The sequence below is a fragment of the Porites lutea genome, chromosome 2 (genome assembly GCF_958299795.1).
Source record: "Porites lutea chromosome 2, jaPorLute2.1, whole genome shotgun sequence".
Classification (NCBI taxonomy): domain Eukaryota; kingdom Metazoa; phylum Cnidaria; class Anthozoa; order Scleractinia; family Poritidae; genus Porites; species Porites lutea.
The window spans coordinates 17,162,903-17,182,483 of record NC_133202.1 but is presented as its reverse complement, the minus strand read 5'-3'; the positions used below and the strand labels follow the sequence as shown (position 1 = coordinate 17,182,483).

Genomic DNA, 19,581 nt, shown 5'->3' with positions numbered 1-19,581 from the left:
AAATAACTCCAAAGTAAAGGTTCTTATGGGAGCCCTGAGAAAACAAACTTCAAAAGCTTCAGATTTTCACAAAGTGAAGTCTCAGCAGCCAGTCAGGCATCGTCAGGCATGGCAATTTTACCTGTGTTTTCTCAGTTCTTGAGAAATTTGAAATTTATTTTCTTGGGCTCCCATAGGAACCTTTTCTTTGAAGTTATTTCATTTAATCTATTACATTAATTTAAAGCTCTTGAAATGTGTAAAAAAGAATGGGATCTTGCGTAAAATATTCTGGTACAAGGTTTTTTTCCAATGAAATTCAAAGTACTCAATTTCCTGATTGATTCTGTCTTAATGTGTTTTTATGACCAATGACAGCAAAGATCAGTTTATGCAAGCTGGACACAAAACCACCTAGTAATAATAAAATAATGCTCTTGCTTGCAGTTTAGTCTTCCCAGTCACAGTCATGAACAAAATTTTTGCAATAATTGTGGAAGAAGCCTGAAAAAAAAATTCAGGACTTCAACAGGCTTCTTATGCAATTGCATAAATTAATAGAGTTCACAACTGCAAGGATCATTCTTCATTTGATTTCATTTCTACAGTTATGATGATTTATTTCATATACATCTGTCACAAAATGGAAACTGTTACGACTATGTAACCATTAGCAAAATGCAGAGAGGCTCTTGGTTAAAAACAGGTTTTCTAACTTCAAGGAGGAGGAAGGATTCTTACAAGTGCAAGAGATTTACCACTCTGTCCTGCCCACAAGAGAAATTTTTTTGGGGGGGCTATGATCAATCCTTTATTGAACAGCACTATCCTTTTCACTGAGTATTGTAATATCTGGTGCAACTCTGTCACTCACATGACATAATGTTGTCCAGTGTTTCAAACTCATAACCATGCATTACCAAACATAAAACAGAGGAAATCATAATTTGAACGAAGGATAAAAGTGCAAAGATGAAGCGTATCGTAGAAATAATATAGTGTGACAAAATAAAGCCTTCTGATGTAACTACATGAAGCATTCTTTAATCATAAAATGGTATTTTGTTTGACCACTCATTACCTTGGAAACAACGTAAATTCAATTTGTGAATTTTTTTGCATTAACGCAGATCTCTGCATAATATGGCTGCTCATAACTTTTGTTCTTAAAAATGTCATCCTAACATGATAAATTCCATTTAAAAACTATAATAGTCAGGAATTGTTTATGCAGCAGTCTCCAGTCCTTGTATGTGATAACAAGGTGCCAGTAGAGCCAAGTGATTCAAAGGTGGGAGTAAATTTCTGGGCGCATTATAGCAGGGTTACTGGGTCCTCCCTTGTTCTGTTGTTAAGGAAGAGCAGAAAAAGTTTCTTCTTTTCTAACGCATAGCCATTGTTTTCCATCCTTGGCTGGAAAGTGCCAGCTGTCCCCTGTAGTTTGAACAGCATGGTCAAAAGGAATCTTGTTCTGAAAACATGAGATGAAAAAAAAAACAAACAAACAAATATGTGTGACTTGCACATATTTTGACACAATTAAGATTACTGGATCCCCACTTCTGTTTACTTAGATGAGTGTTCAGAATAACCAAATACCTGCTTGATAGAGCGGTTTTCATTTGAGTGTCGAAAAGTAATTGGTTTTGCACTTTCTACACGATGCGATTGGCTTAAAAGATTCGCGCCACCTTTTCATCCAATCAGAAGTAAAACCAAAGCCAATTGTGACGCGCTCGCATGCATTTTCCCGCGCTTTGCGTCAGCCACATGTAATTACTTCGAGTTTTGATTGGTTCAATGTATTGTCTGTGTCCTATGTGATTGGCCAGAGTAATTACTTTGGTTTTGGTTTTACGACACTCAAACGAAAACCACTCTATTATTGATATCTTGGTTTTATTGCAGGCCTCCTTATGAGCCATGTCAAAGTTCAACGTTAAATTCAAGTTAAAACTTTTTAACCTAGGTTGATTTGAAATTTCATTTGTTTCTTAGACCTAACTATTCTTCAGGTATTAGGGCTAGGAGACAGGAAATAGAGAATCAACCTAGGTTTAAGAAATTTAACCTCAACATAATTTTGACCTGTAACAGATATATTTAAGATTAGTAACCACCACAACTAAATGTCTGACATTAAAGGCCACAACTAATGTACCATGGCAACGGTGGTGCCATGAACCTATATAGTATAAGCTTCGTGACAGCTTGAATGTCTCAGTGAATTACATATTACCTAACTTAGAATGAAAGATTTTAATACTGTATATTTTTTTGAAAAAGATGGTCGGCTTCTGTCAAAACCAAACAGTAAAATATTAGTACATACAAAAAATACTGGGTTGTCGCCTATGAACCTCTCAGGAACCATTTGGTGAAGTCTTTGCCATCTCCTAAATTGAATTTTCATCCACAGATCCATTCTACTGATGTGATTGCCAAACATGTCACGGGACACCAGAAGAGTACCTGATCCACAGTGGACGGCTGCACTCAGAAAGTACACATCATCTATTGAACTGGAAAAACAAATGAATCATTAATCACACTCCCTCAAAATTATTACTAGTTCATTGGTAATGAAAATAACAAATTCATTGGCTAGCTTGTAACATGTAAACCAATAAAGTTCCTTTTGTTCTCACAATAGCAGCCAAATAAACCAAAAAGAGCTTCTTTATATCTACTTCATTAACAAATTTTAACTCTTCCCCTCTCTTACAACAGGATCACCTTTCCATGGAGTTTTCAAACTTGACATACAACCTCAGGGTCACAGTGTTTTCTTGTTATTTCATGATTTATCTTTGCATCTTGTCGAGGAGCATAGGCCAGAAAAAATACAACATCGTACCACCCCCACCACACAAAAGGTTTGATAACAGATTCAGATAGCCAAATACCCATAGATTACTTATTTGACAATTGGATCTACAAATTGTTGGGGCCAGTGACTTGGTCTGTTCGATCTTCTTTAAAAAGGGGCATTTCTTACAAAAAAACACATCTTAGCAACCGTTGCATGGAAACAAAATGTTATAAAATGAATAAAGTTTCATCACTGACAATCTTTAGTCTTGGTTGGCTAAATACTAACCCTTGGGCCTAGGTTATGGTGAAAATCACCACCTGATTTAACATCAGCAAAAACTGTGAACATCTTTAAAAGCAGAATTCTTAAAAAAAATAAGCTCAATGATAGGTGATGGATGTAAGAGCCATCCTCTCTGCACATCATAACCATTTAATTTTACAATTCTCTCTCAGTTATTTTAGATTATCATAGAGTATAATATATTATGTGTAGTTTACATATTTTTACTTTTATACTGTATAGGTAATTCCAATTAATTAATTATAAATAATTTGTATGCCCAAATTGGTATAGGGTTGTTCCCAAGTCATCAAATTGTAAAGTCAAAACCGCGAAGTTTTACGAATTATTCTTATACTAGCTTGAAGATGAACAAAAAATAAAACTTTGTACAACTTTCCATTCCCATGGCACATTTCATTTCGAAAATACAGCAATTTGAACTACTAAGTCTTTACGGTGCGTGACACCAAAAAAGGAATGCTGTTTCGTTGAAAAAAAGTCTCTTCTCTTGATTTTCAGCAGTATAACCATTTCAAGTATCACCAGAAGATATGTTTATGCGCACATATGCTAGTTCTCGAGTGAACAGAAAGAGCTTTTATAGAAAAAGTGAACTCCAGACGTTTTTGTAGATTTCTGGCAGCCATATTGGTGGACCAAAATGGTACACCAATATGGCGTCTCCATACAAAGCTCTACGAAGGTGCATGAAACGTTTTGGCAAATAACTCAGAAACTGTGGGCCACAAAGACTTGAAACTTGGACAGATCGTTTATATTTTAGTGTTTTATAACATTTTAATTTTTTGGCTTCTTCCACTGTACTGTTTCCAATTTATATTTTAGTTAGAAAAATTGTTTGGAGACCATTCTGTCCTCTCATCATAAAGTCTTCCTTCCTTTCATCAAGGTATACATGCAGAGATGAAAGTCATGTTTACTGTGTTGTAACAGCTACTAGCTAATCACCTGCATATGCTCTTGGGTGATTTGGGCCCCTTCACCAGGCTGACTACAGGCTCAAGTTATATTCCCTATTAAATTAAGAATGATGTGATAAAGACACAATTTCCCACACAGGAACCAAAAGGTCATTTTTATGGAAGAAAAAAAAAATGCTGAATTACCTTTCTTTTAGACAAAATACCCCACAGTGTTGATGAGCACACAGTAAACTGATCAGGCCTTCTAATGGTATTTGTCCAACATCCGTTTTTCTTCTGTTCTGGAAATCCATTCTTATTGGACTAGAACCTACCACCAAAACTCGCTTGTTTTGCCTTAAGAAATGTAATACTACATTTTCCACCTATAAAATACAGAAATATGAAATCCTAATTTGCATATTTTGTTATAACACTTGTACTTGCCACTTGCACATCTCCCATAATGCACCTTGTTTGCCCCCCTTGTCCCCACCCCTCCCCCCCCCCCCCCAAAAAAAAAAATTACATAAACATGGTTTCAGTTTCTCTTGGGACGACTGTAATAGCCAAGGCAAATGAATGACAAAGGTTATGCAAAACCTTTGGGGGGGCAAACAGGGTGTACTATGGGAGATCTGGAAATGGCATATAATGTAAAGGGGGAATGATGCTTTACTGTTTTGACAAGGCATGCATTGGCCTCACTACAAGAGTTAAATTTTAATTTCATTTTATTGTGTTAAATTTCCATCAGTAGGGGTTCAGTTGTTTTTTTTTTTTCCAGTTCATTTATTAATTTATTTTGACAAAGGTACTTGTAAGTACAAAATATTTGAATAAATCAAAATCACTTTAGAATGAAAATTGTAAGCTGGGAGCATTGCAGACATCAGAAAACAGAAGCTTGATTAGATAACACAAAAGTATCTATACTAACAAAACAAAAATGAATATAGAAGCGACTTGAGTTACATGTGTTATAACCATGAACCTGCCTGTACATGTTGAAGTTAATAATTATTTTTTTTATTTCAGTTAATTTTTATTTTTCCATTTTATAGGGGTATGGTAATGTACACTAATGAATTTAAAACACAGAAAAAAAAATTTAACTAAACTAATAAATTAACTGCAACATACACAGAAAGATATTAGAAAATATAGGGGAAGTTAGTTGTTATTTTTGTGAGTTTGTTCAGCTAAAGAAAGAAGACAGTTTGCTCTTAGAGCTGTGTTTCATCAAGTAATAAAAATATGATATAGTCCCAAGAGGACATTTGCTTACTGGTAACAAATATGGTAAACTGAATAACGTTGTACATGAGATTGTTGAAAAGCTCTTTGTAATATTGTCAATGAAATTGAGAACAAATTATGGGAATGCTCTCTGAACCTATCAAAACAATACCTGGTATGTGTGCATAATTTATGAGAGGACAAAACAACTTCCATTAAGAACATCACATGGTCTGAATTAGGAAACAACACATACAAGCTGAAAGGGTTTATTTTCCATTATTAAGTCAGACTTTTTCATAAGTTATTGGTAAAATGTGAAATCAGAGGGCCAAGTGCAAAACAAACATGGGGAAAACACAACACTGAGTGAAGCAAGAAATTTTGCAAAATTATTCACCTTCCTAGGATCAAAGAACCCAGATGTGAAATACCCAATATTGAGTCCATCTATAATAACATCGTATGGTCCACTAGCCTGCATAAATTGTTCAATACTCTGAGGAAATTTATTCCTTTTTCCTGGTTGAACATGATCAACATAAACTCCAGAAGAAGTAAAACACTTAACAGGAGGAAGAGCCTTGAGGTTGTGATACTCCCACAAGAGGTCAGCAAGTGGTTGTTTCAAATCTTCCAGTTCTGCCACAGAAAACTGACCTGTATCAAGGCTTTGTTTGCAGGCTTTGCAGTGATTTCTGGTGAAGAAAAGATACAGTCATTTGATTTTACAGTAGCATGTTATGAGCCCTGGAGGGATTTCTGCCAGTGAATAATCACTAAAAATAACAACGGACTACACAAGGATACCCTGCCTTTTAAGACATGGACTGAGGTAGAGTTAGGGATTTCATGCGTTAAGACATAGACAAGGTAAACTGCGACCAGTCTCTTATTTTTCTTTGCAAAGTTACTACACGCGAAACCCAAGCACAGGAGCCTCTATAAATGAGGGAGTAATTCCGAGAAGAAAAATTAGGAGACTGCTGACTATTTTGTTCTGTGTGGGTACAATGAAGCTGTCAAGATAATTTAATTAACCAATTAAACCTGAGTAACTTGAAACGATTTATAAATAGAACATAAACAACTGAAAAATCACACTTTCTTTAAATCTGGTAACGTGGCCTTGTATTCCTTTCCCTTAAGGAAATTTACAGGACTTTCCTTCAGTAAAATATCTTTAAACATTTTAGTTTACAAGCAATTGCCCCTTGGTTTGTTGTTGTTTGTAGTTAGTTGTGATGCATGACTATTTTTATCGCTTGCAATCTCACCACAGACCAGACAATGATCTGTAAACAGCTGTAAAATTGACCAATCAGTTACTCCATTTCTGGGTTGATGGATAGTTTACTACAAAAGAGTCTGCAGTCCATCTTTTCTTGTCTTGTCCCAATCCCTTATCGTAACGTAACGTCATGGTTTGCAATTGTGTTGGCTGAGATGAGAACTAGACAGATTTTAAGAGAAAAGGCAGGCTGCAAGCAGACTATATAGAAAAGGCAAAGGATTAAGAATGTATAATTTAAGAAAGGTCTTTCAAAGTATCATAAAGGGATGCATCTAACAGCTGATCCACTTTAAGAATTTTACAAAGGTACTCAGCATATAAGTGTAAAAAAAAGGAATGCAGTGTATTTACTCCAGATAGAATATGGGGAAACCATTTCCTATGGAATATAAATGAAATGGTACCTTTGGTCAAGTTAAAGGGCATGTTCTTTCAAGGTCAGTGCAGAGCATTCCTTTACAGACATGTATGTACACCCTGGGAATTTTTACATTTGCATCTAGATTTTGATTACAGTGGGTTAGTCATGATGTGCATGGTAGGGTTTTTACAAGTAAACTTTATTTAAACTTTATTTAGTTTCTCCCCAGGGGAATGCAGGGAAGGTGAATACCTGGAGGATAAACTCCTTATCTCATACCCTCAGATATTGACTTCCAATGTATGCTAGGGATAATTGGCTGGATGATTACAACAGATTATCTTTATTACCAGCCAATGACTTTATGTTCACACTCTCAGCTCATGTTGCACTGCTACAAGACACAATTTTGATGATTATACTTACGTGACTGAAAGACTTGACCATGAAGTTTTCCATATGGGTAACATTTGCCTGAGAAAGAGAAAATGACAGACACACTCTTTTTGGAGTTAATGATCAGGAGAAAAAGAGTTCACAGACAATTCTTCTAAAGATCATTTTGCTCCTAACCCTGACTCAGGGTTCGTACAGATTTTTGGATCCAAAATCCAAGACTTTTTCCAGACTTTTTCCACAACAATTTACTCCCAAACTCGAGGTTATCAAATAAGTGATCAATCGAGACCTTAAAAAATGCAGGAACAAAGCTTTTTTCATGATGCGCTGCAAATAAATGGGCAAGATTGAATACGATTTGACCAAAATGAATATTTAAAAGACACTTCTAAAGCACTTGTTGTAGCTTTGAAAAAAAAAATCAAAACTTTTTACCATTTTTCCAGACTTTATCTCCATTTTCCAGACTTTTTTCTAGGTCTGGAAAATTGCTGGGGAAATTTCAAGACTTTTTCAAGAATTCAAGACTCAGTAAGAACCCTGCTGACTGTAATCAAGATATCCTGTAGTTTTAACTTTAGGCAAAACCTTATGGTGCAACCATATTCAACTGTAATTTCTTTGACAGGAAACTTCAGTCCATGGGAGTAATAACTATCCCAAATTTTAGGGTTAGGAGACAAAGGAAATTGAGAATCAACCTAGGTTAAAAAATTTTAACCTGAATTTAATTTTGACCTGTAATATATATGTTAATATTTTATTTCAGGTAATTTCTGTTTTTCTTTTGTTTCGCGTACAGTAATGTATGCTAATGACGTTGAAACAAGATAAAAAAAAAAAATTACCTGAGATAAAAAATTAGCTACAACATATGCATTATTGTGGGCGAGCAAAATACGAGCCTGCAGACGTATTCTTGGTGGGGGAGGACAGCAGCACTATAACTGTATAGCGTGGTTTTTCCAAAATCTGTCCACGTTCTCAGGATACTTTGTTCTGCATACTAATATCATGTAATAGCGGAGCTCTGGTGCGCGAAGCGCGCCTGCGGAGCACCATGGGTAAGTAAATCTACCCATCCCAGAAAATTTGGTAATCACGTGACCGTACACCGCCCTCAGCCCGCCCGTCCGTCCGCACCACAGGGCAACCAATGTTCAATCTCACACTTTCTAGCTAGTTTGGGAGCACAGGAAGACTGATATTGCAGACATATTGCACATCAATCTTGTGATCAATTGACAGCTGTCAAAACAGGGTATCCGCTGACCAGTATCACCTGATTGTATCGCGAGCTCAGGTATCGACCCATCGAGGTCGAGTATCTTTTTGAAGTTATCCGCTGACAAGTTACTAGTTTTCAAATGATTGCAGGCTCAAGTTTAATTTTTCAATTCATATGAATTATGACGTGTTTTATATGTGCCGCACAATTAAAATTTTGATTTCAAACTGACCTCGGCAGCTAAAAATTAAGCCAGTTTTTACAGGCAGGGAGGACATGCTAGTTGCTTTTGACTTTTCTCACCAAGGTCACGCGTTGGTCACGCTCTAAGTCCAATTTTTATACTCTGATTGGTCAAAATTTGACAGGTGAGTTCACGCGGAAAATTTATGCAGCATCTTGAAACTTGTTTACTTTGACAGCTGAAGCTGACAGAGTTTTGTGTCAACTTGTGATGTTTTTAACTGTCTTTTTCCACTGAATGTACAAAGTGAAATTCAGCTGCTATCAAGATTCTTCTGTTATTCATGGCTAGTTTGTTTATTGGGTTTTTGGTTGAGAAATACGTCGCTTTGGCAAAGTCGAAATCCGATTTCGGATGGCATCGTTTTCGTTGTTCACCTTGCTTGATTCGTAAGACGATTGAAAAGTCTGAAGCGATTCTGGCCTTACCTGATAGTTTTCAGTGCATATCGAAAGGTAAGCCTGAGTAATTATTGTATTTGATGTTTGTTTTTTATATCTAATTTAATGAAGTCGAGCGTAGTTTACGCGGCTATTTGGTTTATGCACGTTTGTAAGATTTGAGACAATGATCTGACCGAGAGTGACCGAGTATCAGGTTTGATTATAAGCTTATGAAACTTTAAAAAGCCTTTAGACATTTTCTCACCGCAAATAGAAAGAAAACGTTCCAAAGAATATTTGGTTATAATTCTGGCTGTAAAAGAAAGCTTTGAGCGATTTTCTTGCCTCGAGTTCACCTTTGAAAAAAGCAAACACCGGGAAGCCGGCTTAAAACGTTATCAAGGATTTTCAGTGACACTTTAATACTTGTCTTCGTGAATGAAAATTGTTGTCTCTGTATATGTTTCACCGAATTATTTTCCCTTTCTTTATTGATTGTTAGTAGTCTCTTTTACAATTTTAATCGCTGTGCCGTTTGTTTTCAGTCACTCATGAACATCGCTTGCAGGAGTAGTCAAAATGCCGCGCGTATCAAACGCTTTTGAAGATTACAGATCGTTATAGAATCATTAAATAAAAAATAAACATAATAAATTCTTTATTGTGTTGAAGCGTATAACTATATTAATCGTAATTTAAACAGTCGACTTAGTCAAAAGTGAGAACCGGCTAGCCGTATAGGTGATTTTAGAAATTTTTTTGACGGTTTCGCTAAAAGCTAGCCCACGCGTGCTTCGATCGTCCTGAATATTGAATGAGTGCAATTTGTATTGCAAAATTGTGAAACACTGCATTCTGTCCGAGGTCTGTACGATGAAAACGGCGCCTCATGGTACTGTTTCACCTCAGATGTGATATACAAAAAGTATAAAAGGCTGGTTTACACGTCCCCAGACTTGTTGGCAAGATTTTGTAAAGTAAACATGTCGAACGCAAAAAATTCGGCCTGATTTGTTTTCCAGGCCTAATCTACTGTGATCAAGAGCCATTATGGCTCTTAAATGTGATCGAAGATGATTGCTATTTTTGGGGTGTACATATAAAGGCTATCAACTCGATGTAAGATTAAGTTCACTCTTAGCTTGGACTGTTTGCAAATTATTTTTCTCAAAAATCACGTAGTCTTTCCCTCAAAAGTCACATGAATGTGCTCTAAAGTTAACTGATTTGTGGAATACAAGTTTATTGTTTGATTTGAATTATAAATTCGAGTTAATAGGAGCTTCGCTTTTAGCCCTGGCTAAATCTATATATTATGCATGGTACGAGGATGTGAAGGCCTTGGTTTTAAATCTAAGGTCCATCTGATGTTGTAGTAATCATGTCAATCTGGAATATTCACACCATACATTTTTCTTGTTCATGCACTAACTAAAACTGAAATTGTTGTGCAATCTAACTGCTTAAGCTCACATCGAAATGACTCATTTTGAAACTAACAGTGTCTAAAATGAAATGAAATGACCCACACTGGAGAACTACCCATCTACATAGATCCCACCTTACCTGTCAAACCATATTTTAATTGCCTCAAGGGTGTCATTACTTAACAAATCTCGATACTTGATGAAGTCGTGGAATGCTTCCAATACTTGATTTGTCAAATGCCTGTCTTGTCTTTCAATGCAAGCGCGAATAAGTGTTGTGTAAATGTCAGTATCTCTCTCATGGATAGCCGCAGACTGCATATCCTTGACAAAATTAAACGCATCAATCAGATGTCCTTTTCTGACAGCCGCCTCTACAAAAGGAGCATAGTGGCGTGCTCTGGGTGTTAAAGAAGCCTTTGTCATCTTGTCGAAAAATTCCTTAGCATTTACAAGCCGTCCAGACTTGGAATACAAGACTGAAAGAGTGGAGTACGTTGAATGATTTCTGGGGATTCCATGTTTTTCCATCAAATTATTAAGTTCAAGTGCTTCCTCGATCTTATCGTAATGAGAAAACCAGTACAAGGCAGAGTTAACAGAATTTGTTCGATATTTGACGGGAAGTTCAAGGAGTTGATTGAATAGCTTGGAAACTTCTTCATGATTTCCTGTCTCACACAACGTCCGAATGTCATCATTTCGCAGTCGCTTGTTCTTATGTTTTACAGATGATACTACAGAAGAAGAAATGAGCCACCTCTTCCTCTGTAACACAGAGCGCTTAAACTCAGTGGCTACTTTCAGATGTTCGCAATATGTCCGATGTCGAAGTGATCCGGCAAACCTTCCCGCCATGTTCACCATAGTGAAGTCCTCATATAATAAGCACAAAGTGTCTTCTATCGACAAAGGACGACTCGTTAAATAAAGTGCTTAGCAGGGTGCTTAGTTTAATTTTAGATGAGACGTTTCAGACATTTCTGGAATAGCCACTTTATCCTGGGCAGTCGCAGGGTGTTTTTATATCTCTACCCAAAGTAGACTAAAGTGTTTACGAAATTTACCTGTCATCTACATCTCAACCACATTTCGTGCCAATTATATGACAAGTTCATCTGTAAAGGTGGATGGGAACTGGAGCGAGCAAATATGGCGGCGAGAGTGATGAGTTTTCTTCGTTGCAGAGTATGTTTAACAAAACTATCGAACGGAAGGGCAACCAACGTAAGACACTGCATCGCGTTAGGAGTAAGGTGGTGTTTTACGTCTTTAGAACCACAGGAAAAGCTTGAAGAAACAAAAAAATTCAGTGGCGACATTCACAAACGTTTGCACGTGGACGACATCCGAAGGCTCTGCCAGCAGACGGATATGAAACGTACCAATGTTTTGCAACTTTTTAATCAATTCTTACAACTTCCCGAGCAGTATCGAACAGCATTTGTTAACTCTGCGTTATACTGGTTTTCTTATTACGGCAAGGTCAACGAAGCTCATGAACTTAAAACTCTAATGGAAAACAATGAAATTCCGAAGAATTCGTCAACTTACTCTTCTCTTGCAGTCTTGTATTCTAAGTCCAGTGATTTTGGAGACATTAAGAGCCTTATTGAAGAGATGAGAAAAGATGGTCTGAAGCCAAAATCTCGACACTTTGTTCCGTTCTTTAAGGCAGCTGTCTCTAAAGGTGATCTGACATCTGCGTTTCATTCTTTAAATGAAATGCAGCAAACTACCGCTTACAGTGAACGAAACACTGATAAATATACTGCAATTATTCGCGCTTGTACAGGGTATAAAGATGACAATGTAGTGAGCAAAGTATTTGCAATGTTTTCTGAGTTTCAAAAGTATCGAGACTTGATGAGCAGTGACACTCTTGAGGCAGTTAAGCTGTGGTTTGAAAGGTAAGGTTAACCAAAGATATTTGTATCTGGCCAGCAAAATGGCAGTGACATGTAAGCTAGTCATATGCAGTCATGAACTATACAGATGTAACGTAAACTAATGGTTGGTTAATAGACACTGGAGGTTATAATGTGTTAATCACTTATCTATGACTTGAAGATTCACTAACTTTTTATTGGTTTGCAGGCAAGAAAAACCCAAATGGGTAACTTCCTGGTCAACTGCATCCACAACGTAAGTGAAAATATCATCTTCAACATTATGTAGCCTATGTGTACTTATCTACTTTTTCGTGCCTTGGAACAACAACAACAACAACAACAATAAAACTTTATTAATGAAAAAAATAACATTGCAGAAGTTTGCCCGCAGCTAGCAAGGCTATTCAAGGTGGGAAAATGCGTGCAAAATATAAAAATAAAGACTAAGGTTACTAACTAACGAAAGTTTACAGTAAATGAAGTAAAAATTGTAACATGGATGATGACTAGATAACAGACTAAAGAAAAACAGAATTAAACAAATAAATTAAACAAAGAAATTGGAAGGAGGGGTGGCAAGGGTTACTCAAGTATCAAGGTGTCAAGGAGAACCAGGCCCAATAATGTTACACCCAAAAAGGGCCTATAGAGTAGGTGCACTATGGCCATATTGGAGGAAGAAAACAATAAAACAGTTTTCCTTTGGTAAAAAAGTTCATTTTCCTGCAAATATTTTTTTATTGTTTATTCCTCCAACTTGGCCACCCTGTATGGACTCTATTACGCCAAAACTGGACCGCAACTTGACCCAAGAAAAAAAGTTGTCTGTCTCCATAAAAATCAGTTGAAAAATATCAAGAGACTTCCTTTTAGTTTTGCAATCTTATTTTGGCTTTCAGTTATTTCGCATAAAAATGAGAACCCTGGGGTTTGCTTTTTGTTGGTCCTGCTTAGTCTGCAGTGAGTTCTTTTGCTGAAGAAAAGTTGCTGCAAAATTTCTAATGGACTAGGTGTAAGAAATCTGTATAACCAGATGACCAAGATTTATTCCTCCTACCAGTGATCAGTTTAAGGACGGCAAACAATAACTTGTTTAGACCAAACATCTCCTGGTTTTGTACTGTGCTTTAACCCCTGGCCAATAATCACTGACTTGGGGTAACAAGAAAAAAACTCCCTTTGCTCAAAATGTTGTTTATTACCCCAGTATGTTAATTTTTCATACAGTGTCTCAATTTTCATGTTAGATATGTATTAAAGTGTTGCTGTCAAAATGTCAAATAGCATGTCATTCATGTACTCACTCCTTTAAAGAAAATACAATTTAATGGTGTATCTTTGTGGGACTGGAGCTCAGTAAGGGGAAAAAACTCAGTAAATGCACATGCAAAATGATGAGTTTAAAACACGACAACATGGCAAATTTATACTGACGCTAAATGCAGAGTGTATAGCGAGGGAAAAGAAATCATGTATCTTCTTAGGTTAACTGCTGTATTTATCATTCCCACTTGAATCTACAGATGATACAATGCTAGTTCTTTATTTGTCATATTGCTGAGCTTTGTTTCTTCTGCACACAATTTAAATGTGTAATTTGTAAATTTTTGTCTTTTTAAACTTTCCCCCTTACTGTATTTTCTCAATTAAACGCTGGACCTTTTTTTCTGTGTTTGCATATCCTAATATAAACGCTTGAGAGGTTGGGAGAATTGTCAACAGTTGTGCAAACCCTTGGCTTTGTCTCGGGTTTGCATGACTGTCTTGAATTCTCCCAGCCCCTCTTGTGTTTATATCAGGCTATGCAAACACAGAGAATGTTTTCTATTACTTAAGTAATGCATGTAGATTATGCATAGTTTAAATATTTTTACTTTTATATTGTATAAGTAATTCTAATTTTTTAATTATAACTTGTGTCCGCAAATTAGTATGGGGTTTTTCCCAAGCTATACGGCTCTGACACATTAATTAATTTTATTTATTCTGTTCTATTCTATGTATTGTTTCTTTTTTCATTTTGTTAGGGATTCAAATCTTGATTGGAACATCGTACATGTACCTTACGTATAGTACCATAATACTGTTACTTTGGGTAATGGGACGCACAGTTATCATCTTTGGAGGTCCAGGAGACCCAGGGGTAGGATGAATGGAAAAAGCATTGCCCTGACAAACTGCTCCTGGGTCTCCAAGGATCAGTAATAATAAATCAACCTGAAAAAATGACAGAAAACTGCATTTCATTAATATGCACTGGACCCTGTTTAAATGCCAGCCTAAAAAAAATGCCGCGTCAAAACTGCTAATTTTTAAATAAACGTCGGGGGCATTTAGTTAAGAAAATACACCTCTTTCTAAATTTTCTTTGTTCTTTGTTTTACTCATACGTCAGTGATTTTCAAGTGTTATAGGCTAGTCATTTTGCTATTGCACTTACTACTGTAACTTGAGTTGTTTATATAGAGTGAAGGTCCCCATAAAAGTAATGTAAGCTGTGTTTTTCTAAACCCAGATTTCACTGTCAAGTCTGCAAACAGAAGCTGGAAACTGGTGAATTTTCTGAAGCAGAATTGGAAGAGTTAAAGCACCCCCTTGCCAAACATCTGTGGAAAAAACACAAAGGTGTTAAGCAAATAAGGTGCTTTACTTCAGCTGGAAACTACATTGATTATGTCCGACCAGAACAACTGAACAAGGCCCCTGAAAGTGTAGAGTTGTTTATCAAAACCACAGGACCCTATGATGTTGTCATAGATGGACTCAACGTTGCATACTTCACAGGATTTTTTGATCCTAGAAAGGTACATGCACATGTAACCACCAGGCATGGTTATTTTTAGACATTATGTAGAGCACCACAGACTCAATAATTTTTGGACTTGTTGTCGTGACCTTCCAGGATTTTTCTTGTATCAGACCATGGGCTATAAAAAACATTGATCTCAACTAAATAAAAGTTTAATTTTTGTGCAATAAAGTTGAATTACTCGCATCAAAGTAGTCTTTGGCCTTGCTTAGTCAATGTTCGCCATATATTTCTTGTAGAAAAGCCTGGAAATAGGCTTTTTATGTTTCAGGTTTCATTGAAATTCGTTTTTAAAAGTTTTAGTAATTGAGCATGGGGAGGGTGAACAGAGTGTATTATGGGGAAAAGGAAAATAATCAATAGTATTACATGTACTTCAAACTGGTACAGGCTTACTCGCTGCAAGTATTGGTGAATAACTTTCTGTGAGATATTTTCACAAACAAAAGATAATTGGACTTGTGATAGTTCTCAATATCTCAAAATGTTTTGCTCTGTTATAGGTAGAAAACACAGTGTTGCATTTTGTGAATCAAAAGAAGCGAGTTTTGGTTGTGAGCTCTAGTCCAATGACTCTAAAGGCCAAAACAAAGAAAGGCGCTCAAACAGCCCTTGGATCTCTGATGAGTTTTTTGAGTAATCATGAGCAGTGTGGTGTATTTTGTTTGGCGGAAAGGTAATTAGTTGTTTGTGTCATGATCAGTTACTAGTAAGGGCAACATTTTCAGGAAGTGGAACAAGAAAAATAGAGATCAATATGGAGTTTTAGTCTCTGGGCAACTCAGCCCATTTTTGTGGTATAATGTACCTGCACTTAACTTACTTGTATACTGGTCAATGTAAAAAATATTCAGACTCAATTTCTATTCACCTGAGACCACCCACCCCCACCCCTCCCCCCACTTCAGACTGAAAGTATAGTTATACCTCATAACTATCAAGGATATATTCATTCACGTTAGGGGGCATTCATAAACGAGGTCTACAGAAGTCCATGAAGATCAGCTGAAAAAGTACGATTTGAAAGGCGTTGAAACTTTTTGATGCTTAATATCAATTTCCTTTTTTGACGGTTGACAGGAAAAACTAACCTGTTTCAACAGCTGACGGTTAACACCATCGAGCCCCTCTTCTTGGAGAGTAGAAAAATGCTATAACTTCTAAATTGAAACAATTATTTCAACAGTTCAGGGTCATGAAGCGATTTTGTCACTTGTGTTTTTGGTCTTTTTGGAACACTGTATTTTGTTCTTAGAACCTGTTGATGTCATCTGTGATCTGTAACTGAACAGACACGTAGGCAATATGTACAAACTATTTGTATACTGAGTTTAACATTGAAGTTTCCTTGCCTTTTATTTCAGCTCAATGGATGACTTATATTTTCTGAGCGCTGCAATGCATTGTGGTGCAGGAACACAGCTTGTGTCATGTGACCGGTTTTATGATCACATCAGTGGAATGGACCCACTGATGAAAGTTCAGTTCAGAAGATGGCAAAATCTCTATCAAATGGAGCTGGACAGATTTGTTGGGAATGACCCAGTGTTTGCCGTATGTATTGTTTTTGCTGATGTTTTCCATTTGACCTTAAGCCTTGTGATCTAGTTTTAACTTTTGGGATTGTGGTGTCTTGTTGTTGCGCTCATTGCGCTCATGAATGCTTTTTGCCGTCCTTTTCACCGTACTAAAAGTTGCTATTTTCTTCTAGTTTTGAACGTTAAGTGTGTTCTCTTTTTAAAAATTGTTGTTTTTGCATTGCTGTTAGGTGCTTGCATTCCGCCTTTTCTCTTAAAATCCATCTAGTTCTTTTCTTAGCCAGCGCGATAGGGACTTTACGATCCGACGACGCGACGGCGGCGAAAACGTCACTTCAAAAATGAATTTGCGTTCTTTCGGTCTTTATGGCGATTATTCCAACTCACTTACTTTGTCAAATGTAGGCGAACCCTTCTGGAGTTGAATTTCTAAGAACCATATTCAAGTTTAGAAAGAGATTAAAGTTGTGTCGTTGCTTGTTTACGTCCTCCCTAAAAAGGAAAATTAGGTAATTTCATGTCGTAGTCGTGCAAAAACGGCAAAGAAATGTACAAAAAAGTGAGATGCACGTGCAGAGTTGTTGTTTTTTCTCGTTGCCATCGCGTCGTCGGATCGTAAAGTCCTTAGTAAGCGATTGGGACACAGCTCGCGAGCTTGGGACTTTCGCGTGCAGTAGCTTTGCAAAGAAAAACATTTTTTATAAGAGACTGCTCGCAGTTTACATTGCTGTCAACTAGAAACGTTTGCTACGCAGGCTAATTGAAAGGCTAGCTAGAAAATAGCCTCTCTGGCTTTGTTTTTTTTTATGCCCTACCTCTTTGTTGATCACATTTTTTCTGGCCTAGGGTCCTCCTCTGCCTTCAATCAAAGATAGCAGCTAAACACAACATAAAATACTAAGCGCTTCCTACACTGTATACTTGATAGAAGATTGCGGCAGAAACATCGAAACTACTGCTTAGCGTTGTTCCGTTTGAATAATTTGCTGGTTAGTTATATATATAAAACATTGAATGTACGTTTAATTATGTTTTCTTGTTTTGGTCGTATCATGTTGTTGTAGCTTACTTTTAGAGTTGTGTTTAAAGGAGGTGTACGTTTTGTTGTCCTCAGACTAAGAAGCCGTTTGACTACGCTGTTCAAACCACTGGGGACACTTGGCACTTCCCAGCGAAGGACGAAAATCGTTGGTTATGTGTCCGAAAAGGAGAAAATTAATCTAATACCTGCACCGACACAGTATAGCCCGTGTGGTTATAAACGATCTACTTTGATTTGGCTCAGGAAAGAATTACTTGTAGGCTTATTTCGCCCACAGCCTGACTCTGTTGCCATATCAATGGTTATGCCGCTTTTCATACCTACCATGACGTCCTCATTGAAGACGTACCCTCGATATCAAAACCAAATCTAGCGGTGGAGCGCCAGATTTCGCTGGTGACTTGCAGAGAATGAAAATTCGTTAGTTGTTCTGACGCGAAGCGATCACAAAAGCGCGTCCTGTGCAGTCAACTGAAAACCGATCGAAAATTACTCAGAACATTTTGGATATGAATGAGGCATATGTGCATTTCTGAATAAATGATCCGCAGAAAAAAGCATTTGTTTGTCTTGAAGCGACTTGGGTTTTCCTTACCTTTTTACCCAAGTTATCCAGGATAAGTAAATAAGTCTTTTAAGTTGATGTGAAGTGTCTCTACACTGTAATTAGGTATTGTCGACCGCGTGAGGTCAAAACTTTGCAGCAGGTTTTGAAGTGAAATCGTCAAGACTTATCTCTCGAATTTTGGCGTTACTGACAAGATAGATTGGAAGAAAACCCTGAAATAATGGTTCAGTTTATACAACATTACTTCTTTACTATACTTAATTCAGGAGCGTTCGTCTGTGGCTTTCGATTGCCGGGATTGAAACGGATTTCAACGTGAAAAATGGGCTCACTTTTTCAAGTCAAACTCTTTGTATGACAATACAATACAGTAGAATTAAAATATAATAAACTACGGGTAAATGGTCATTTCAAGCCTGACACACTTTTTAAAAACCTCATCAGAGGAAGAGTTTCTAGTTTCATTGGAGATACTGAAGCAGAATGTACGCTGTGTGGTAGAACACAGTGAAACTCTACCCAGTGGTTTAATTCAGTCTACCCACTGGTAATTTAGCCTCCCCGATACCTGGCGAAAGTTTGTTTTTACCCGGATAATTTTTTGCTTCCCCAGTCACTTTCTTCACGATCGTGACTTCTACAAAACCAATGTATTTCGTTATTCATACTTGTTTAAAAGAAGCAAAAAATATTAAACGTTTTTACCACTGAGAAAAAAAAAAGAAGAAGGAACAGCAATCTTAGGAAAAAATCAAGCACAGCTTGCCAGAGAGCATTTAAATATTTTTATTTCTCTGGGCTCAAGTACCTTAAATACCTCTAAACGGGTTCGTATTTCAAGTGAGGAGGCCTGGTCAGTAATTACCCACCAGTACCCACATTACCCACCAGTAATCCACTCGACCGAACAATAGCTTGGGCTGCCTGTACATTCAGCCTTCACACAGTGTTATGAGCAAAGAATTTTACTTTCAAATAAAGTAAACATTTCAAAGTTAGAATTTGTTTATGTCATTATTGACTGGTGGTGGTCGTGTTTGTAAAACGCCACCTGTTAACCGCAAACGTTTTTAAGTGTAATAATGGGTTTACCCGTCACCGGTTAACAAAGCCTACACGAATGAAAACAACATTGAATTATATTCCGATTTTTTT

General features: G+C 36.9%; 2 protein-coding genes across 2 annotated transcripts; one reads left to right on the top strand and one right to left on the bottom strand.

The window, feature by feature from the left end:
* Positions 1–541: 541 nt before the first annotated feature.
* LOC140927909 (mitochondrial ribonuclease P catalytic subunit-like) lies at positions 542–11,436 on the bottom strand. Its single transcript, XM_073377612.1, has 6 exons — positions 10,717–11,436; positions 7,323–7,370; positions 5,642–5,939; positions 4,207–4,388; positions 2,312–2,501; positions 542–1,450 (listed from the first exon to the last, which is right to left on the bottom strand). Exons 1-6 carry the CDS (start codon positions 11,433–11,435, stop codon positions 1,331–1,333), a joined length of 1,557 nt encoding a protein of 518 aa, XP_073233713.1. The 5' UTR covers position 11,436; the 3' UTR covers positions 542–1,330.
* Positions 11,437–11,715: 279 nt separating this feature from the next.
* Positions 11,716–19,303, top strand: LOC140927908 (mitochondrial ribonuclease P catalytic subunit-like). Its single transcript, XM_073377611.1, has 6 exons — positions 11,716–12,487; positions 12,675–12,722; positions 14,985–15,273; positions 15,782–15,954; positions 16,643–16,832; positions 17,931–19,303. Exons 1-6 carry the CDS (start codon positions 11,730–11,732, stop codon positions 18,033–18,035), a joined length of 1,563 nt encoding a protein of 520 aa, XP_073233712.1. The 5' UTR covers positions 11,716–11,729; the 3' UTR covers positions 18,036–19,303.
* Positions 19,304–19,581: the final 278 nt, after the last annotated feature.